Source organism: Solea solea, chromosome 18, assembly GCF_958295425.1.
Source record: "Solea solea chromosome 18, fSolSol10.1, whole genome shotgun sequence".
NCBI classification, from domain to species: Eukaryota; Metazoa; Chordata; class Actinopteri; order Pleuronectiformes; family Soleidae; genus Solea; species Solea solea.
The window spans coordinates 12,219,556-12,243,358 of NC_081151.1; the positions used below are offsets into that span (position 1 = coordinate 12,219,556).

The 23,803-nt window shown below is 39.3% G+C and overlaps 1 protein-coding gene across 2 annotated transcripts; it reads right to left on the minus strand.

Annotated features, from left to right (window-relative positions):
* Positions 1-442: 442 nt before the first annotated feature.
* Positions 443-20,914, minus strand: si:dkey-16j16.4 (uncharacterized). Of its 2 annotated transcripts, XR_009233813.1 has the most exons (6): positions 20,302-20,914; positions 12,081-12,162; positions 11,377-11,891; positions 7,312-7,365; positions 4,367-4,555; positions 1,834-1,906 (listed from the first exon to the last, which is right to left on the minus strand). XR_009233813.1 is itself a non-coding variant. In XM_058616089.1 (5 exons), exons 1-5 carry the CDS (start codon positions 20,368-20,370, stop codon positions 1,781-1,783), a joined length of 846 nt encoding a protein of 281 aa, XP_058472072.1. In that variant the 5' UTR covers positions 20,371-20,912; the 3' UTR covers positions 443-1,780. The 2 variants fall into 2 exon arrangements, 1 of the variants encoding a protein (XP_058472072.1); XM_058616089.1 differs by lacking the exon at positions 4,367-4,555 and having other exon boundaries at positions 443-1,906; positions 20,302-20,912.
* Between the last annotated feature and the right edge of the window lie 2,889 nt (positions 20,915-23,803).

Genomic DNA, 23,803 nt, shown 5'->3' on the forward strand with positions numbered 1-23,803 from the left:
ACTTCCTGCTTTCTCTCCACTGGCTTCCTGTGTGTTTTTTTAGCAATGTTTTTTTTGACATATTTTACTGCTTACGAGCCAGCTTGTAGTGACAGAAATAAAACCAATTTTACACACTTTTGCCTTTACATGTGATGAAGTTTATATAAATATAGATACTGTACATACAGCTTAATATACTCCTCTCCATCCCATTCTTTTATTGGCTCTTACTTGGTTTTACATGATGTCGTCGTCCTCTTATGTGTCTTTTGTTTTCATTTTGTGTCTTCTTGTTTCTTCTCTTTCTGTCCATAAATCACCTGCATTTGCTTCGACTGTCCAAGCACTTGTGAAGTCAACGGTACAAAATTATTACTATTATACTCAAGCAGAAACATCCATGTATAGTTACAAGAGCTAAAAGACACAAACCCATTAAATACTGTTCAGTACAACTTAACAAGATTAAAGATCTATTTCTGGTTTCACTAAAAACAGGAGTCCAGTGCCCCTATTTATATAAACTTACACCATAGCAAAAACTATGATGTGAAATAACAAATGGGTGACAAAATAAAGGAAAATGACACATCAATTGTCCTAAAATGGCTGACACATGGAGCAAAACGAAAAGAAAACAAAAGTTACTTGGGTTTTTTCCTTTATTTTGTCAACTGAAAATGAATAATCCCCCGAACCAAGAGGCCACAGGGCGTTTATTGATTCATTTTGTGCAACAGTGGACAGAAATATGTTGCAATGTTACATTCACTCCGGAGAAATGTTAGTTAAAGTGGTGACTTTGTGCTTGAACATGAGCTGAGAGCTATTTCATCGATAAACAACGCAAGAGGAATGTGATTGAAAGGCATTAAGAGATCGTCAGAAAGAAACAAAAACAAAAAAAAAACACTGGGATGTTTTATCTGTACCAGTGGTCCACTTCTACCTACGTAGTAAGGAGGTAAAAATATTAAATGGTACACTACACACAGTAGGCTATGCATAACACAGCACCAGTTGCACTAACTGAATGTGTAGCAAATCTTTCTCACAACTCCTTTTTACTCCCGATAACTCTCTTTCTGCACAACAGTGGGATTTTCATGCATGCAAAGAGGATACAAGTACTTCAACTCTGAGCTGGACTAAAAGTGACACATTCATGAAGAGTCGTACATCATCATCAGAGGTCTATTAATCAGCTACAGTCATACATGTTTGTTACAGCTGGTCATCATGACCTGCGTATTCTATAACACTTGGTTTTTCAGACAGACTAATGCGACCACTGATACCAGACGATTCACCCCACCATGTTTAGTACATGAAGTTACTAAGAAACTCACAACATGTGCAGAATTCACATGGAAGGAAGGAACCGTGGAATTATTTTGATTGTCTTACATGCATCATTTCCCTTTAGACCGGTCCAAGTTTTTCTCAAGTTTCACCCTCGGTTGACCTCGTGTTGCTGCTCTGGTCCACAGTCCATATTAAGTGACTTCCTCTCATCAAAGTATCCGTTCAGAGACACGTTTACACGTTTGCAAATACCTGAAGAATCCTTAGAAATGATGTGTGTGTTTGTTCTCCAAGATGTTCCAAAGGTCAAAGTGACGGCGTTACCTGAGTGTGCAATAGTTCGGCCATCAAACAAAAGTCTTTTCTAGTGGTCAGTCTCATAAGAGTCATTCCTTGGTCTTGCAGCATAAGCAACACACACAAAAAAAAGGTTTTTCCTGGGAATGAAGTAAAAGAGTAAAGAGAGAATGCTGTGGTGGTGGATGGATTTTTCTTAAGAGCAGGGAGGGTCCTCACATGTGGTCAGTGGACTGCAGGGAGGAACTGTGCTCAGGGAGCGGAAGGCGAAGATGGAGGGATCGTAAGTGTACCTGGGCGCGGGACGACTGCCGGTCAGATTCTGAGGACACAGAGGAAGAGACATGGACTTGTCAGGAGAGGACGTTTGTGTGCTATCACATGCAAAAGCTGAAGTCTACCTACTGAGCATTATGGCTCTGTTAGAAGGGATGAGCTGATACAATATTCAGTATCATTCTGATACAAGTCTGTTAAGAAGCATCCTCTGGACACCTGATCCTGATCCCGCCTTTTTACAATTGAATAGCTGATACAGATTTAACAATCCAGCGCTTGCATTCAGTAAAATGAATAATATTCCTGACTGAAGTTTAGAGAGAAACCACTGAGAGCAGCTCTGTGTGTTTGTGTATTAAAATCATTATTAAAATGTGACCAAAATGATGGAAATTGATGATTGCTGATGCCCCGATTGGCTCGATACAAAACCTGAGATTGGCATCCTGACGTCCCTAACTAACCGACTGGTTTCAGCAGGTTTTTTGATGACGACTGAAAGACCGCGAGTGGCCATGTCTATGAGAGCGTTAATATGTTACGTGAGTGATTTGAAAATGTTAAGTGTTTTATTTTAGCCTGCATTTCTCTCCTAATTTATAATTACGTTATTGTTATTTTTCTATGCAATTTTTTTCAAAGTGTTTCAGAGACATTGTAAAAGTTAAAAGCAGATTTTTATGATTAATACAATAATATTGTGAATTCTGCTCGGGATTATTGTGACATTAAATTTTCCTATCGTCCTACATTTTGACAAAATGCAACCGATACATAACACCTGCTCCTGTTCTGGTCGAAGCTCCTGTGTCAAACACTAGGAAGTTGTGTTTTTTGTAATGTTACTAACAAGTTTGTGTTACATTACAACATGTCGTAACATAAGTAATGTTTGTTTTATCTGTTTCTCCATGTATCATATGTATTTCTTAGCAAGTAGAATCATTGTGACAAAACAATAAAAAATTTTATTAACATTTTGTTTTTTGTTTTTTTTGTATTGTGCTTTAACAAAAGGTAAGATTAAATGATTTCAGTATGATTTTACAACCATTTTGAGAGTTGGAAGCATATTTTTACAGTTACTACAATCATATCATTAATCTCACTTATTATAGTCAGGATATTCATCACATGAAATGTTCCTGCCTGTACATGACAGTGAGGACGGCGACTGAGCATCAGACGCTGATGGGAAAATGAGTGTGCCCCTTTAGAACATGAGACATTTTTCATTCACACTGCAGGTGCGATGACACAAATGCTTTTCCACTCACAGAACTCCATGTAGCTCTGCAAGCCCTCAGTCTAAAATTAGCCCTGGTCATTTTCCTCCCTACAGGAAATAGCAGGAAATGACTTTGTTGGATTTGGCAATGAGGCAGCACTTTCTCCACAGCTTGCTGAGGGGGAGTGAAGTTTGTGAGAGGGTGAACTGAGAAAGATTAGGACCCCGAGACAGAGTAACTGCAATTAGAAACTGATCCCATGGAATAAGTGTGTTTACATGGATGGCTGTATGTTCTCAGTGCCAAATGACTTAGACAGATGCATCCCTGTGACTGAATGATTCCATTCAGATGTTCACTGTCACTGGAAAAGTACCAAGTGACATCACTGCAAACAAAAAAAAAAAAAAAAAAAGAAAAGCCTTGTTAATAATGCATGTGAAGCTACAGGTGTTGCTATGACTTCGGAAGTCATCTTAAGGGATTCAGCAGTAGCAACTGAGCCACAGTAGCACGGCAACAATTCCCACCACCACTGTTTTATCGACCAATGTTGATACAGACATGCAAAAAGTGACTACAGTTAGGTTAAGATGTTCTCCATATGGAAGCTGTGAGTCTCTCCACTGCTGGGGAGAGTCATACATCAGGGTGGCTACCTGTCCACAATGGCACTCCCCACAGAGCTGCTATATAGTTTGACAGACGGTCACAAGACCCTCAAATTGTGGATACAATAAAATCAAGTTCACTTCCTGGGTGTTTTTTTTTTTTTTTTTACCAGCAGCAACTTGACTAACAGCTGTGAATGAAAAGCTCTGTTTATGCTAGTTTCAGCTTCCTTTTTTTGGTCTGAAAACAGAAATCCTTGCACTGACATTTCAGCGGTGGAGAAAATCCAGTGTATCCCCTCATCTGATCACAATCACTTATCAAATGAAAACAAAGCAGCAGGGATAGGAAGGTAGGAAAAAGATGCTTTCACATCAGTGCCCAGGGACCCATGTCTATGTGTCTATATTCTTGCAAAACCAGAGGAAAAGAGTGCTGCTACTGCGAGGTTAACTTGAAAAAAAGAGCTAGTACTTATTGTAGCTTTGCTAACAAGAAATTGTGCTCTCCCAAAATGTCAGACCATTCCCTAAACATCTGTTCTCATGCAGAGACCACGTTTGTCCTTCAGTTGCATCTAAGCCGTGTAGTTTACCTCAATCAAAAATCAGAGGGCCATGCGGAACCGTTTCCTTCTTTTCCATATCTGCCTGCACCATTACCCTCACCTCAATCAATCTTCACCCTCCACTCCGCTCAATCTTTGCGATGGTTGAAACCAGACGCCATCACTGTCACATCGTACAGCCTGGGAAGCTCTCACCACTCTCCTGTTCACCTCCAACCCCAAGGAAGTAAGGCTTCAGCAGTAGCAACAGCAGCCACAGCTATGTTTTCCTACTGCCCCCCCTCTGTAATACACAAACACAACCAACACAATTTCAAACTCCCCAACTCTCCTAACAACTCCCATGCTTGAATGCTTGAGTCTCAAAGCCAGGGCCCCATCCAGATCCAGTGTCTCTTTTGGATCCCAGCCAGGAAATTTGAGGTTCAGTGATAAAAGGGGAATAAAGAGATAGAGGGAGGACAGTACAGCAGAGAAAAGATGAAACAGAGAAGGAGAGATGAGTATAAAGTAGCACAAAGGGGTCAAATGAGTCAACACTCGGCTCCGAATGGCTCGACAATCCAGAGACTCACTGTGTGCTTCACTTCAAGACATTTTTAAGAACTGGAAGGTACCCAAAGCCCACAGACGTCACTAACAGGGAAAATAAACGCTAGCAAATACACCAGCGAGAACTGAGGATAATGAGCAATATCTCTGTGTATCAGTGGAGCTAAACAGATAGCAGCCGGCCAGGCTATAAATGGAAAATGACTTCATCCCTGGAATTACACCACAAGGGACCACACAACACTCCACCACCTCTTCCTCCTCCTCTTCAGCTTCACCTCTCATTTCCACTCACTTGCTCTTCATAAAAACAGTTATTCTGAACAGTTATCCTCACTTTATGTCCATATTTGCACTGATCATACAAAACTACAGGAAGGATCAGAGCGAGTGTGTGAGCGTAACCAAGTGTGTGACGAGGCTCCATTGACACTAGCCCACACAACGTGACAATGACGTCACTTCTCTCACCACACTGTGCATCCTTCTGGAGTGCGTTGCTCTGTGCCAAGATGTCCAGGCTTGTTCCAGTTAGCTTGCCAACATGCTTTCCTCACCCACTACAAACAAGATCAGCCCGAACACACAGTTCCAGAGCTGAGTTAGTGGATGATAATTGGTCATAAGTGTCTGAGCAAAAATAACCATTTTACAGGAAGATCAGAGGGAAACCATCTGAGGAAAATACCTCTCTGTTTACAAATCTACAGTGTTTAGTTGCATAACTGGGCACTTCTAAGGAGCAAAACTGGTAGAAGTGGAAAGCTTGAGTGAGATCAAGTGATCAAACACACCTGAAAAAGGTTTTCCTTGCTTTGTCTTGGGTATAATTGCAGTTAAACTTTGTGTGCGGTTTGCAAAAAGGAACCTGGACAATGGACAAGAAGGAGATGGCAACAAGAAAGGCCATGGTGTTAACTGGGGCCAGGCAACCTCAACAATGCCATAATGGACACTCTGATCTCAAGTGCCTAATATAAAAACTATTGTATATTAATTTCTTCTTCTTTCGGCGTCTCCCTTAATGGGTTGCAACAGTGGATAATCGTCCTCCATCTCATCCTAACCATTGTGTCCTCTTCTGTTACTACAACTGTCCCCCTTCACAACATCCATGAACCTTCTATGAGGTCTTACCCTTTTTCCTACTGCCCAACAGCTCCCCATCTTCAACATCCTCTGTCCAATATAATCACTGTCCCTCCTCTGCACGTGACCAAACCAACTCAACCATACTCTCTTATTTTATCTGAAAACCTTTGTACCTGAGCTTTACTCTGAATATGTTCATTTCTAATCCTATCCTTCCTGGTCACTCTGCATCTGCAGCTCTACCAAGTCCAGCTCCACCTACACTATTGTATATTCTAATCCATATCGATGCAACAATTCATCTTAATGACAGCTGTCACAAATGGGTTTTAACATACCAGAAAACTTCTTATTTGTAAGACCACTTAGTACTGAAATGGGGAACAGGACAAGGTGTAGGGGAAATTCAAAAACAGAAGCTATTGAAGTGAATTTGTCCATGGTTTCTCCATGGACTCACAAATGACCAAGTCATGCCCTGTGGCCACACATCAGATACTGTATGTAGCTGACCTTGTACCACATACAGATGTTGAAAAAAATCTAATCTAATGAATCTGAATGGAGCCATTTGAAATTCGCACAGCACGGGATGATTGTAAAAATCCCCTTTAAACTTTTAAAATGGCTCTAAAATTGACTGAAAACACAAAACCATTACATTTAGCTGATAAACAAATAGGTTTTCTTTTCAGATTTTAATCGAAAACTGGCAGAGCCGTGTGTATTCTTCTTTTGTTTTTGTATCTATACACTTTCAGAAAATGTTCAAAAATCAGAACCCTAACAGATGTGCTAATGTGAAGGCTGCGTGAATGGGTTGAAGTCTGCCATTAGCTTGTTTTGAATGTATTTTGAATAGTTTAAGTTGCTGATACTAATCAATAAGAAACCCAAATAAGTGTCAAGCTGCAGTGAAGCTACAGGGCTAGGTCAGTTCAACTTAAACTAGTCAAAATACATTCAAAATTATTTCATAAATGGCTCCAACAGTTACCACTAACACAACTTATGTTATCAAAGGATGTGTGTTGGGAGGGGTTGAGGTTTATCAAGTGCATTTTGTCATCTGCTAATGTCACGATTATTCACTTTTATGCATCTCTGATTGGATATATATTTTTATTAAAAAAGAACAAGAATCTGAAGTAGGATTGTTACAAATTATGAGGTGGTGGAATGATAAGAAAGACTGGACAAATGCTAACCCCCTTCTTTGTGGCACTTATCTACTTGCTATCGCATAGTCCCAATGATTAATTTTAAGGTCCTACAAATAGAATATGAAGGATTTTCCAAATTCATGACTCTCTCTACAATGGAAACGACTTATTGTGCGTGCTTTTTCTCGTCCCTAATGATGACAAAACAGTTGGCTGCTGGAGACTAACTTACCCGAATCTTTATCGTCCGTGTTTTGCCTCCACAGTTCTTCTTTAGCAGCATTTTCTGTGGAGAACAAGAACGCATAGTCAAACTTTAGCGGCAGCTTCACAGATAAATATAAAAAAGTTGCTTGCATGTATTATTTGCACAGTGTTGTCCCGCCATGCCCATGTGCACTCAGATGCTGATTCTAGCAGAGCATATTACAGAACCAGTAACATATTGAGTGATGTGACAAGAAGTGAACAGTGGCAGTCAATTAACATTAGATCATAGGGGATCAAGGAAGTGAGGCAAGTCCAGCTGTCCACTAAACTAAACAGTCGGTCAATGAAGCTTATGCAATATCCTGTCTCTCACTTCACTCCATGTCCACGCAGCTCCACTCAAAGACACAGTAGGGGTGGATGGACCACACAATCATCGAATTGTCTCGAGTAGGGGAGGTAGATTCTGAGGGGGAAGGGAACTCAGGGAAGAATGGAAACACAAGACTCCTGCTGTTGTGATGTGGGAGAGAAAGAGCTGGTGTGCACTTGCCCTCTTGTTCACCTCCTGCCAGGCCTTATCTGTTTTTATAGTCAACAGGACCACAGGCTGTTTGGGTGCAAGGTGCTCGAGGATGAGTTCAAAATGGAAATTTGCATTGTTGAATTTGGCAGCTAAACAAAATGTTTTTTAATGTTTTTTTTGTGTGATAAAATTCTAAAAGTTATCAAAAACATGATCATAAGACTTTGGATAACACGTTTCAGTCAGTTGACTACAGATTTTTCCATCAGTCTGGGAGATGCATTTTTCCTTAACTGATTTGATCTGTTCATTCTTTGCCACCACCCAACACTACTCTCCACACGCACACATCATGACTCGCCACCTGTTTTGAGTGGTGTTTCTACATTTGGAGATTTAGAACTGCGGAGTGCAGAGATTTCACAGGAATCTGGTTTAGTTTATCTCAATGACTGTGTTGTGGTTGTTAGTTCTAGTCTTTGTTTGTACATATAATGTATCCTTCTGTTGTTTTAACAAACTCTAATAGGAATTCCAATGTACATGTGCTGTATATGTGCATGCCTATATATGAATACTACTATACAAAACCATTTCTCTTGTAAAAGCTGCAAAGTAGCCACTGTACAATCGCCTTAGAAATTGGAGCTTACCCCTAAAACATCAACTAATCTAAAAGCAACACAACTACATTATTAAAATAAAATAATAATAACTTATTATTAACTTTCTTAAATAAAATTTATTTACATAGTACAACGAAATAACTAGAAATAGTAGGAAACCAAAATAATAGGGAGGGGAAACTTGAAGAAAATATGTTATGCTTAGGAAATGACCCAAGTTGGATAAACTAGCAACAATATGGTTACAATATGTAAAAACACTGCTCTAGCCTGAGCAGGCATGATGGATTATTATAGACTGAAACAAAACAAACTCATTTAATCCTGCCTTGAAAATAGTTAAGAGATGTGTAATTGTTTTACTTAAGTGGCAGCTCATGCTGGTCACACTAGCAGCCTGGCAAGCTTACAAGCAACTGACTTTAGATACAAACAGAACAGGATTCTGACATTCTCCCAAGAAAATAAATAAACAGTCTGTTCTTAAAAAAACAGCTGTCCTATGCAAACTTTAAACAATCAGGTTGACAAGATGTCACAATGACTTATGTGAATATATAGTCGACTTCCAGTCTCTTCAACAAAGAGTGACTTCACGTTCCCTTTCTCTGTGTGTTTTGTTATCAAGCCTCTATTTTTGTTGCTGGTCTGCCTGTTGAATTTGAGAACCATTAGAACAGTTGTACTGTACATATGATGAGCTCAAATGGGATTGTTGAATGTTTTCAAGAGATAAGCAAACTGTAACACACCCCCTGTCAAATTCACAACCTGCTCCCACTTTCAAGCTTGTATTGCACACAATTTCCCATGTCATTAAGAGTTCATGAGTTCCACTTGATTGCAGCAACAGACATGGTCAGTTAACACCTGAGTGTTAGCGGCAGAAAGTAGTTCAGAGTGTTCAGTTGAAGCTGACCCTGTAGTTTTACTTCCAAAAAAACCCTTCTTCTCCTGGGCTCATACCTAACATGATGCATACATACTATTTTCATGGTCTCTTTTTATGTTGTGCACCTGATCGAAATCTCACTTACTGTGGTCTGACCTGCCTGATCACTCACGTTCACATTAGTTTAGACGGGTTGACTCCAACAACATTATAGACAAAAGTGAAAATACGAACTTATAGATACTGTAAAACAATACCAAACTTCTCACAAGAGGTTTGAATAGGAAACAGTCACAATAATTGTAGCATGTGGAGTCTGACAAATGAAAAATGTTTGACTAACCAAATTGGATTTAACATCTTAACATGCTTACTGCTGTTTCTTTGCCCACCTATCTCATGTCATCCCCAGAAGAGCATCTGTGAAACAAATCACATAGTGTGGAAGCTGAGGCAAACTTAAAGTCCACTTAAAGGGTTAATGGGAGACTGAATCTGTGTCTGCTACCTCTGTAGGCCCCCCATTGTATTCCCCACAGCACCCCCCAATTCCACTTGACTGGGTACACACACGCACACACACGTGCAATCAGAAAGAAATTCACAAACAGTAGGATATGCACAAGCAGTCACAAAAAGACAGACAGGATGATAGAACCCCCCCCACCACCTTTTTTTTCACCCTTCTCATTGCTGCCCGCTGTCTCTCATCATCTGTTCTTTCCCTCTAAAAACCATGGACATATGGACCTCTGAAACCTGCAGTTTCTCTCTGTGCAAACACACACACACACACACAAACGCACACACTCTCTCTCCCCTCCATGGTACGGGCCAACAAGTCTATTTGATTTTAATAATTAGTGGACTGGCTTCTCCATGACTCATTAGTGGCTGACGTTTTTCTGTTGTTTGTTTAATCCTCTCCTTCTGCCTCCACCCCTCCATCGTTTCCCCTCGCTTGCCAGCCTTTGTGAGAAACGGGGGCGGACATCTGCCGTCCGTGCCTCCATCTCCTTCATCCCTCTCCAGCCAGACCACCATGGTGGTTAGAGTCCAGCTATGGAAAGGGTAGACTTTGTTTGCTTGTGAGAGTGTGCACATTTGTGTGTGTGTGTGTGTGTGTGGAGGGGGGGGGCATCTTTGTATTTTTGGAACTCAATTCAGCCCAGCATCACAATATGTGCTGTTTTGGGGGTGAGTGTAAGACTAGTATGTTATTTGGTACAGTTAATTTTCAAATGGTCATATTACTTAAGAGGGTAACTGTGTTGCTGTTGATGTGAGTGGAACTGTATCTAATGTATAATAATAATATGTAACGAAAGGATAAACTAAATTAGGATTTCTATAAGTGAGACGCTTAAGGATATAGAGCTCCGGTAGCTGACGTCACACAATCCCACCATGCAACACTTGGAATAAAATCCCATGCATTCAAATCTAGACAAAATACTGTATATACCAGTCACACAATCCCACCATGCAACACTTGGAATAAAAATCCCATGCATTCAAATCTAGACAAAATACTGTATATACCAGGCACTATGCCAAAGCAACTCATCTCTTCGCCGGCTGTATTCATAAAAAAGTGAAGATAAAATATCAAACATTATACCAGATCACCAAAGATCTCAAGAGACAGCATAGGTGGATCACTGCCATAAAACACACTTTGAAGCAAGCAAAGAAAGACAAGCTATGGGAAACTGCACAATTTCCCCTTGTGTAGTGATCACTTCATATCAGGTACAGAATTCAACACTATCAGAAAGTTTAAGATGTTAAATGTGTCAGAATTTGAATCGATATCTTAAGGATAACAGAGATTATTAGACAAAAAAGTGTAATACTTCAACTGATCTTAATTTATTGTATTGAATATCTTCTAATCCAGTGGTTCTCAAACTTTTTATACCAAGTACCACCATAAGTCAGGGTTAAAAAACCAACCTTGTGATTATCATGATAACTAGTCTAAATGCTCATTATTAGTGCTAATAAAAAAACATCATGAAGCATTTAATGATAACTACTAACTTGCTGCATTTTTTCCAGGTCCAGACTGGGCCTCCCTGGCTCCCCGCCGTAGCTGTGCCGATGCTTTCTGTAAGGTGCTGTCTGGTCAAAGTGGGTCAAAATAATAGGTCGTGCCACTGGTTGAACCACCTGCAGCTGAAAGCGCATGGGAGGTGGCTTGAAGCTTCGTGGCGGACTGGAGCTAAAGAGCACGGGACTTGGGGATGCAACCAAGCAAGCGCCTGGCTCAACCAGCTGCCTAGCAGAGGCAGCAGGGGACCCGCAGCCACAGAGGTCCCGCACCTCCTCATCACTGGAGGCACTGCTGAGGTGATCTCCATGGCGCTGTGGAAGTGCAGACACCCACTTCCTGTTGTCACCACGGCTGATTCGCTCAAGCTCTTCCTCTGAAGAGTGATGATCCAGATTGGCATCTAAGAGGAGGCGGAGGCGGCGTAATCGAGTTGGAGAGAGGGGACCCTGGTTGTGCTGCTGGCTGGTGGCCAAGGGGGTGAGGGCACAATTTCTCCGTCTTTCTGGAGGAGATGATGAGAAGAAAATATCAGAGCAGAAGGTGGAGATATGGCTGCAAAAGAGTGCAAATGCTCTTATCCTCAAGCCGACTTTCTGTTGACTTGAAACGTGTCATGATTATTTGTGTTTAAACAAATAATGATCAGATCATCATATGTTTACAGTAAAAATGTTTGTCAGAGGGCACGTACCTCTGTCTATCTGTGCAAGTTCCTGGTTCTCCCCCTCCGAGTCATCACTCTCCACTCCCTCTCCACCACCGTGGTAAGAAATCTGGAATGAGGATAGAGTCTACACTGTAGGTCAAATATGCCAGATAGCAATAAGTTAAGTGAACCCCTAATGCCTCCCACAATGCTCCTCCTTTTTCTTCAAGTCAAAATTTGAATATTCAAGAAACCTGTTTTTTCAATTTATGTAAGTCAGTAAAGGATATCTGGCAATGTAGAGCAACTTCAATACATAAAATGCATAAAAACAAACTGCACAATGTATAATGGGTTTTCAGTAAAGGCTGGCACTATATTGAGTTGCAGTGTTCTCTTAATTGTAGACATATTTTTTCTTGCACAGTCTAAACCAACCTTTTTTTTTTTTTGTCGACAGCAGTAGAAACAATACAGACACCCTGCAGACTCAAACACTAAGAGTTAAGTAATGCGCCTCACACTCTGTAATTACCACTCGAAAGGCCTCGCTGAGCAGCTGCCATCTGTGCATGTGTGTACGCTCCTTATACACACATACAGCCACACAAACCTACAGTGTTCACTGTAATACACACACAGACACACACACACACACACACACACACACACACACACAAACCTCTTCTTTCTAAAGCTCACTCTCTAAAAAGAGCAAGAGGGGAGCCAGGGCCTCAAAGCCCTGTTAGAATAGACAGTGTTCAATTCATATAAGTCTAAATTCTACAAAGTTTTAGATTGAATAAATCAAAGTCTACATCCACACTACTGTTTTCATTTGCAGTACATTTTTGAGAGCAAAACAAAAGTGTGAAAACACGGCTGGCTCTGTTTTTGTATAAAAACTCCCAGTAGGATTTTAGTTTTTAGTCTGGATGGGCAGAATTACTTGGTTCTTATTAGCCCTAACTTGGCTAAGTTAATGTCAGCTTCACCATGTCAGTGGTCCCAAAACTTTTTCCCCATTGTTGTTTCTTATGAGCAGTACTTTCTGATAATAAGCACGTTTGAAAATAAATGCTGTTTTTCAAATGAAAATGTAAAATTATGAATGTAGCCAAAGCCTGATGGTGTCTTCTTCTTCTGTATTCTTACAGCAGTTTGCATCCGTAATGTTGCATTACTGCATCCTACTCTTTCTTTTACACATATAAGGATTTGTGTATTACACCCACAGCAATTTACCGAGGGTGCACCTGCCGCACAGATCTGCGCTGCATGAGCACTAAGGGTTAACAATATATTTGTTACATGCAGCAAAGAAGCCAAAAACATTCACATTTAAAAAGCTGAAAAAACAAGATAACTTGTTTTAATTATTTAAAAAAAACCCAAACAGATTAATGAAATATCCAGCCACTGTTCAAGGCCAAAAAGAAAAATTGCATCACTTCACGAACTCTTCGTGATAATCGCACTGAGGAATAACTGTGTGTAGGAAATGTATTTAGGCAGGTGGCTGACTCAGGGCTTCAGCTACATGGTGAATTATTGTGGCGTAGTATCCACGATGCAGCTGAAATCCTATTAAAAGCAAATGCTGCAGGATACTAAGAATGAAGGGACACTGTTGTTTCATCAAGTTCATGTCTTGTAATAAACAGAGACAAGAATTCAGCCCATGAAATGTGTTTGCACTTTAAACGGGTGTTGTAATTTTAAGATCTGCAATACATCGACATTTTTGCCAGTTATTGACATTTGTTTAAACAACTAATCCATCATTTCACGAGTGCACTTGAATAAATAGTTAAGTAAACAAGAAACAAAAACTTATGCAAAGCACAGAAGCATCAACAAGCCATAAAATTTGCCACGCAAATCTCAAGTAATTATTTGAATAAGTTTTGCCTTGAGTACTGTTTCAGACATGCATGGATTTTTCTAGAGAGTAGAAGCTTGAGAGATGTAGCAACATTTAGTTATCTGATGTGAGAATGTTAAAAAAAATAAAAAGATAAAGATAAAAAAATATCTAATTGCATTTTTTTATATATATTTTGGGTGTTAAATGTTCTCCTGTGAGCATTTCCATATGAAATACCATCAAGATGCCACACCAGGAAAATTCACTTGTTACAGCAGCACACATGGATAGAAGATAAGTAATCTAGTAGATCTAAAGTAGAAAATAGAAAAATATAATCATCAATACAAAAATAAGCTAGGATAAACAACTATATACATATAACTGCAACACAGGAATAGACTAAGCATTACAAAATATATAGGACGATAAAGTATTTGAGAAAGTATTCAAACATTATTATTATTGTTGTTATTATTATCAGTGAAAGTGCAGTTAAACAGGATTTATTGCATAAACTACAGTGATAAAAAGTGGATGCATAATGAATGTGATTTTCTTGCAGGATGTAAGGAATACTGCAAATGAAAATTGACTGTGTAACAGTGTTCTGCAGAGTGCTGGACTGGTGTTTAATGGCTGTGGGAATAAAGAACATGCAGGCCTGCAGATGTGGGACCTAATGTATGTATTACGTCATTAATAGAACAATCAGAACTGGGGCAGTTATAACGAAGTCTGTGACAGTGCTGAATAAAGCATGAGTAAGGTATAATTCCAATAGGAAAATAATAGGACTTTCTGTAAACAATCAATATCCATATCCTAAGTTGCTGTTTTTTAATTGTCTTGTTATAAATTTGATTAGCTGTTCAGCCTTACTTTCCATTGATATGTGAACCCGATATTCTTAAGTTAAAATGCTTAAGGTTTTCTTAAGAGTTTTTATTTCACCACCATCATATTAGACGCCAAACAATTGATACTTCCGTGCATCAATGATTTTTTTCAAGTCATCAGCTACACTTCTGCACTACATTTGACTTGTATTTCACATATTAAAGTTTACAGACAGATTTCTTTGTATTTGATGTATCAGCTCATTCTATTTGCAGCTCTTGTATAACGCAATGCTTAAGCCTGGATTGCACCACTGCAACCTGGACAGGCCGCCTCATATTATAATCCTTTTTAGCTATGCATCAATACTGCCTTTCCAAAGTATCGGTTTCAGATAAAGAGCAGCATAACTCGGTTGTACTGCACTCTTCAGGAGAAATCAGTAATGTTTTCATTTTCTTGCAGCTACAAAACTTGATCAATCAGCACAGGTGAAACAATTGAAAAAAGCCAGGTAGCTCAGATGGACTAAAACTGACTGCTGTGTGCTGGTGTCTTACGAAAAGTATTTCTGCAGGAGATGCAGCAATCAATCACTAAACTGATTATTAATCAATTACTAAATAAATCGCCAAATATTTCCATAATTGTTTGACTGTTCTTTTTTCATTATTAAAATAATTTCATCATAACATCTTAAACATGAATGTTTTTGCTTTTCTTTGGCCCTCTAGAACAAATAACTATATTTTATTTATGTAAGTATACAAAAATGTGTGTTCCCATACTTTTCCAGTGCGCTGATGTCTATCTTCTTAGTACTGCATCTATTACATGAGGTGACATCAATAGCAGAGCTTCCTTGTGTTAGCGGAAGAGTGTTACAGGGTTCTTTCAATGCATCTTTCAGCCATTCCTCTAAGCTCTGTTAGCATAAACTAAACTCATCCCATTTATGTACTGTTTGTTATCCTACTAAATATAACTGATGATTCTTACCAGTTTGTCAGCCTTGACTAAAATCTAAAACTGCCACAATATGGTCGCAAAACAGCCTTTTCCAAAAGAAACTGAGGTCTGTGTTGTATGGATGCACCGATTCGATATTTGTATTGGTATCGGTCCCGATATTGAAGAAAATTCTAGATCGGGTATCGTGACAATGGGCCGATCAATAGCAGCCGATCTACAAACTTGACGGCTACTTGCAATACCTGCGCAGTAAATGTTCCAAGGAGTGGTCATCGCTATGGATAGGCAAGCTGTCGGGGACAGGGGATTCCGGCTGAAGCCACGGTACACGGTAAGCTGAAAATATTTGTCCAAGACGGTTCTACTTAAACTGCAGTGAAGTGTACAATCACATATTAGAGAAGATAAAATATGTCAAAGCTCTGAGTTTCACTAGAGATATCTGGAGCTCTGACGTTTCCCCTGTGTCACTTTCAAGTTTAACAGCACGATGGCTGGATGAGAGTTACGTGCCACGCGGTGCAATGTTAGACGCAACAAACCTCCGTGGGTCACACAGCAGTGATGCGATTGCAGTTACCCTAATGGAAATGTTTGACAAGTGTCAAATTCCTGTGAGCAAAGTCCATGCGATTCTGAGGGACAACACCAGCAACATGCGAAAGGCGATGGAGAACATGAGAGTGCGTAGTCTAGGCTGCGTTGTACATACAATGCATCTCGTTGTGAACGAGGGACATCTATCTAGAAGCTATGATTTATTCAGCTGCTTTTGTGTTGGACGTTAAAATAATTTTTGTACTGTTTATTTTGAATGTCTATCAAGCTTGTGAAGCTATTGGTTTATTTAAGATTGCTGTACTGGTGCACAGTTATTAAATAAGTAAGTAATTCAGTACATTTCTATCTGTTCATATGTTTTTAAAAAATATGAAATAAATGTTTAAGTCAAGTCTGATGTTGCCTTACACAAAAGAATGATCCCAGTCTTTTTCACACAATGAGACCTACCATTTGCTACCAAAATTCCACGCTGTTTTTCTGTATCGGATCGGGATCAGCCGGTTTTAAACCTCAGATATCAGTATTGGAGGTTTGATCGGATCGGTGCATCCCTACTGTGTTGCTTCGTAAATCACCCATTTCCCCACAACAGAGTCCAAACATTAAACCAGCATTTACAGACTTACCAGAGAAACACAAACCTAACAAAAGAGGCAGCAATAGTGAGCTAGTTTGTAGGAGATATAACATGCTCAGGATCCTGCAGGTGACATATATGTATCCAAAATTTATATTGTGATATGGCATACTGGTATAATAAAGCTGCAGCCCTAATTACATTAATACAGTGACCTAATATACAGTTTATTATTTGTGTATGGGACACTACAAAATGTCAACAAATGGTATATTCGTGTTCACAATTCTCCAAACGTGCATATTAATCTCAGTCATGTGCAGTAACAGTTGATTGAGTTTATATCACAGCCTCATGATTTAGAGAAAGTTGATGATTCATATGACAGTTCCCCACCATTTTTTATCAGGGCTCGTAGCTTCCAGCCTGTGTGATACATTCACTCGGCTGATACACCTAAGCAAAGTGAAAGTGACACTCCATGAAACGGCAAGGCTGCTTTTGTGCAAACATGCAAAGGCCGTCAAAGAGTTGTGTGTTTGTGTGTCAACAACAGTTCAATGAAATCCTTGTCAGTTCCTCGGAACGCTGAGCTGCTTGCTAAGCTGGATCATTGACAATGTCACAGTGCACACACACACTGCCCAGCTCACACACATTTCAGCATGGCTCTGTCCTTTCACACAGACACTGACACATTTAATTCCCCGTCTCATAAAAACACACAGCACGGGGTCACAAGGGGGCTGATTCACTTCCCCCTCACACTCCAGTGAATCTTCGCTAAGTAATCTTTACTAGTGACTGTAACTCTAGTCTAAGAGTACTTAAGTCCCTATCCTATCGTTCAGCCTTCAGCCAACGACCACTGCTGCACACTATTTTAATATTTTGCAGATGAAACTCAACAACATGAAACTATCTTCCAGTAATCCTGCCTACTGCAACTTTCAAACCAAGCGTACCAGGAAATTACGCACAGCTGAATGTTATGTCATACTCTGATGAGATTGTACATGTGGATGTGATATGATACACACTGATGCGTTCTTTAGGGCCCAAGCATGAAAGCCAACGGCTCCTGGCACGAAGAGTGAGGACTATTGTTCCTGTTGAGTTTGTATTATGATTATTTGAAGTTTGATGATTGAATTCTATGGACTAACATTTCTGGGAATAGTTGGGAGTAGTTTGTTGGTTTGTTTGTTTGTTTTTTTGTCCCCATACGGTCATGTTGTCCAGCTTTATATGCAGCCATTTACTTCAACTGACAACACTAAAGTTGCATGCATTTTTTTAAGCTGACAGCTGATAATAACATTGAACAATAAACCTGATCAGGACTTTTTCCAATGGGAATTCTGTATGACTCAGCCAAAAAACATCTTGTGCCAGGGTAAAGATGGCTCACTACTCATTCACTATTCATATTCCACCATTACAATAACCACTTCCAGCAGAGAGAATCCTTCCACTGAGCAGAGCAACAAAAAAAACAAAGGTAGACAATGAGGATGGCACACTTTCCTCTGTAGTCCATGGCCAGGCCTTTGAAGTGGAACGCTTTGGCACTAAATGGCTGCCATGCGACTATACAGTTCATTGACGCACAACAGTGTTTTGGATGGAGTGAGTTAGTGACCCATGAAGGATACAATTCACCCTTCTACTGACCAAAAAGTGGCATTATGCAAACTGAAAAGGCATAACAACTGAGGGGCACTGACACTAAATCTATTGTGGAAATCTGGAGTGTGAAAATCTAGAATATGAGATAATTACAGGCTGTAACAGTAGGGTTTTGTTAACTTCAGTTTTTGATTAGTATAAGCAGGTAAGATTGGGGACTGAACTAACAAATAAATATTACCAAAGGAATTATGTCCTTGCTACTGAGTTCTGATTCACGTTAAATTAATCCGAGACACATTTTGAGAATCATAAACTTCTCCAATTCCAGCAGCAGATTAAGTCCAAGTGAGTACAAACCAAGCCCAACATCGACCCAACAGGCTTTCTATTCAGTTTTTTTCTTTAATCTAAGACAACCCTGTTTTCAATGCAATTAATATGATCTTGCAAAGGCCTATTTTATTTAATTTCTAACTTAATTTACACAATTTAAGCAACGTGTTTTTGTTATTACAAAGAGAATGGTGCCGGTACTGGTGCTGATATTAATTCAAATGTGAACTGTACCTAAACAAAGTTGTGGATGTATTTTCTCTAGATTTACTTTCTCAAATGACAACAAAAAGGTACTGTTTATGAGTCGAGGTTTGTCCATATGTGAGAGTGTTGTCATGCCACATGTTTGCTGATGGGTTTGTACGGCAACGTGTGGATCTCCTGTTTCTGGTAAACAACTGGCTTGGTCTTGCAAGTCAACCATGATAAGTTAGTCCCTTCTAACATGCTTAATGAAAGGGTTGACATTCTCAGATGCAGACATGTCTCCACACAGCACATAAGGCAGAGATATTACGACCAATTAATTTTCACTCCAAGACAACGGGAATGGAAAGGAAAAACAAACAACACCAGCGGCATTTTTTTTCCTCATTTCCTGAGGCTCTGGTTAAGATAAGAGTTGATGAGTAAATTAGGCATGAACTGGTTTTGGTTAAGGTTAGGTTTTAGGTAAAGTTCGAGATATTGGCCAATTTAACATAGGCTCGCTCCAATAATGAAAGTGTAAAGACCATAGGATACTTACTTAGCATTTCAACTTGGAATTTTTATGATGGGACTTAGACAAGTTGGAAGTTGGGTTAATAATTTTGGGTTAGTACACCATAACCAAAACCTTCTATCAAAGGGCTGTCTAAATGAATGGAAGTCAATGTAGTATCATAACAAGAAGAGCTGTGAAAACATGTGTGTGTTTCAGGTATTCCTGTTGTGGGGACCTACATCTATTTATACAGACACATTATGGGGACTTGTCTTTTACTGTATCTTTAGGACATTTTTTGGCATTAACACTGACCTTGTCAGGACCAGTAGTGCTCCTGGGGACCAAAACCTGGTCCTAATGGTTCAGAACTTAATTTCTGAGGATTTGGTCATGGTTAGCGGTGAACTGTGGTTTGGGGTTAGGCAGTCACAGCGTGTGTGTGTGTGCGTGTGTGCGCGTATGTGTGTGTTTGAGAGAGAGAGCGAGAGCGAGCGAGTGTACGTGTGTACGTGTGTGTGTTAATGAACTCACTATAACCCTGTTCGCCGCAAGGTTAAAACGTACGAGCTGAGTAGTGTTAAAGCTGCGCAGTCAACTGGCCTACAAATGACCAAGTCACAAGACAAAGTCAAAGGCTAATACGCTACATGCAGCTTTAGGCGTACTGACAACTACATCGAATGCCTTTAAATTGTGCTTTCATAATAATACAAATAATAATATTATAATAATAATAATATGACAACGTAATAAACCCAGTCCAACTTACCTTCAGCTGGAAAGGATGAATCTCATTGAGGGAATGTCTTCTTAGCTTCTTCGTCAGCGTCTTCAGCATGTTTTCTTTGAGTAGCTTATGGCTTATACTATTCTGTTACCTTATTATTACTACTACGTTACAACTTGTTTAGGTGACATACGCGACTTTTACACGTTTAAAAAGAAGGCACACGGGGTTGTTAAGACCTGACTTTTAACTGCCGACCAAAAAAAAAAAAAAAAACGGTGAGCAGCTGCACACTCTTAGCCCAAAGTTAGCTCGAGTCGCAAACATGATACGGCGACACCGGTGAAAGTGCGTAGTTGTGGCTTGTTTTCACAGGCTGCGCGGAGCAAAACTTGTTATTTTCGAGTTCATTGGAGTCTACGTTGCTGTTTTTCTTCATGTGTTTTTTTTTTTTTTTTTTCCTCTAAAGGGACTCACCGCACATACCGCTACTTCACTCCTACAGCTTCATTCAGAGGGGGGAAGAAAACTCAAAATAATACTCATAATCATAATAACCAAGTCGCAGGCATTCAGACACTCACACACACGTACACTCACACACATACACACAGCCAACTGTGCAGCAGCTACACAGCCAGACACACGCAGCGCTGCCGGAGCCTGAGCGTACTGCGCTCTGATTGGCTGCACCGCTAAGTGACGTCACCTTCCCCCCCCCCCCACCCCGGGAGTATGGCTGGGAGATAAAGCCACATCTTCTCTGTTTACTTCCTGTTTTAAAACATTATTTATACACACTGAAACACTGATTCTCGGAGGCTGGGTCGGGACTTCCACTGTAGAAGTTAGTCAACAAATTTCAAAAAATCGAATGTAATTTGTCAGGATGGAATCAATCAATCAACTGCTAAACTCCTTGGTTTAGCACTTACAAGTGATGTAAACATTCAATAAACACATTACAGGACAAGGTCGTTTTATTTATAAAGCACTTTTCATACACAAAGTTAGAATAAAAGTTCTGTACAGAGACATTAAAAACAGCAAAGTGACAAAGATGGAATAAATCAATACAAAGTCAAACAATGCAGTCCATAACAATTTATTTTAAAAGAGCAATAAGGAGATTAAGAACAGGTATCAAAAAGACTCAAAACTTTAAAAAGACAAAATAAGTTAAAAGGTGAAATCAAAAAATCATTAATGAATTGGTTAAAAAATTGAATATCACAAATGTCAAATTATTATTATCATTATGTTAATTTTATTATTGCTGTTGTTGTAATAATTATAACACTATCTATATAGCATTTAGAAAAATCTAAATTCAAATAAAGTAATAATAATAAAAACAATCTTATATGTAATTAATAACAACTGTGTTTCATAAAGTTTTCATTAAATGATTATTATTCAGCATCCAACGCTGGATGCCTCAAAAGTTGACATTTTAGGGTTTTATAACCCAGTTAAGGAGACTCTTTACCAAAATGTTGCACCATCCTTTGTGTAGTATCAGTGCAGTATTTGAAAAGAAAAAATATAGCACAAGTCCTGCAATATTATTAATAGATTAATGACGTGATGTGAAGTTTATGGCTGTTGTATTTGTTTAAGATATAGCCAGTTTTAGGTTTGTCATTTACTGATGGGATCATCGCATTATGTCAGAACATTATGTATTATTTGTCAAACAAAATCTTAATTGTAAATATGAAACTGCATCTTTAAAGGTCCAATGTGTAAAACATAATTAAAATCATTTTGCTTTTGGTAGAAAATATTTACAATCACCTGATGTTTTTACGATCGCCCACAATAAACAAACTAAACATCTGTGGAGTTTTGGTGCTAACTCAAGGCTTCATAGTTTCTCCATCATATTTTGAAGGGTAATGGTGAGGTTGGGGGAAATTAGCTGCAACACACACCTTCGCCAGCTCAATTTCACAGAATAAATGTTATGGAGTCAAAAGTACTTGTACATCTCCCTAAGTAAACTGCAGGTGAGAGCTAACATTGCATGCAATACACAGTCAAATTAAGTAGTTTCTATTTGCAGTCAACTTCTCCACTGTAGTTTACCAAGGGCTCTAACCATGGGAATATTGAGCTGGTATAATTAGCACGGTGAGATATGTTTGAATAGAGTCAACATTAAAACACTTTAATGAGGAGAGAAGCCGTTACCATCTTAACTCCCTCATATGAGCTTATGACAACTGAGCCTGAGCAATTAACCCTTATAGTGTCAGTAAACACTCTAAGCTTACACAGACACATTTCAGCCTGAAAACAAATAGCTTCAGACGCCACCATTGTCTGACACGCATCAACACCTGAGAAGCCCTGTGCTTTATCAGACACACCAAGCACATTGGCATCTGCCGTGTGAATGCATAAGTCACCCCCATCAAACACTAAGTAGGACATCACACTTATGACTCTTATGACACCCTCTAACCAATCGGTGGCCGCTGGTACCAGGTACTATCCAGAATGGAGAGAAAAAACAAGATAGATAGATAGATGGATAGATAGATAGATAGATAGATAGATAGATAGATAGATAGATAGATAGATAGATAGATAGATAGATAGATAGATAGATAGATAGATAGATAGATAGATAGATAGACAGATAGATCATTTCTTATTACCATAAGCAGATACATTACAATCGCGTAGCAGAGCAAACTGGAAATCATTCAAATCCTTTTTTATTGTAAACACTCGTGCTCGCTGTGTAAAGTAAAATATGTCTTTCCATCATTTTCCTTCCTAGAGCTGTAATTGCAGAGGGCAGGAGGGTGTGTGTGAGTGGGTGTGGGCAAAGGTGTAATTGATGTAAGTGGGGCATCCAGTTTCAATGATGTCACTGCAGACACAATCTTCTCGAAGCTGCCAATGCATAAGTGCATGCTGCACACACACATACACACATAAAACATATTACCGCACTGCAGCAGCATTTATTTTAAATTGTACCCAAAATATTTTAAAATAATGAACACCAAACAGTTCATTTCTTTAAGCTGATCTCCCTCTTCCTGGATCGAAACAATAACAACCTCCATCATCTTAAAGTTCACTAAGGAATACAAAATGTTCTGGTTTCTCTGTTTTTATTACTTTCATTTTATTTTTTGTCTTTATTCTTTTATTATTTCCTCTCGCTTGCACTTGTGTAATGTTCTATTGTTTTTAACTCTTATTTTGCCAATTGACTCATAATGTTGTCTTGTTTCTGTCCCCGAGTATCTTGTTAGGTGCTATGCCTGACAAAGTATACTTGGATCTACTAATAGACTAAATTAAATGATTACCATTAGTAGAAGAATTAGAATTACACATCGATTAGTGATAGTGAATTTGACTACTGAATTTAATGGACACACACAAACTGGGTGCAGGAGCAGTGGGCAGCACACCTGGGGAGCAATGGAGGGCTGGGTACCTTGCTCATGGATTTGAACCGATGACTCTTTGGTTACAAGCCCAATTCCCTTTCGGTCATGGGCTGCAGTGGTCGTTGTATTAA

Bases quoted from the DNA above. Each gene is read 5' to 3' on its own strand.
- si:dkey-16j16.4 (XM_058616089.1), bottom strand. From the start codon at position 20,370: ATGCTGAAGACGCTGACGAAGAAGCTAAGAAGACATTCCCTCAATGAG. The intron at 12,163-20,301 runs GTAAGTTGGACT...TCCTCATTCCAG, and splicing joins TTCATCCTTTCCAGCTGAAG to ATTTCTTACCACGGTGGTGG. The intron at 7,366-11,376 runs GTTAGTAGTTAT...TGTTCTCCACAG, and splicing joins ACCTGGAAAAAATGCAGCAA to AAAATGCTGCTAAAGAAGAA.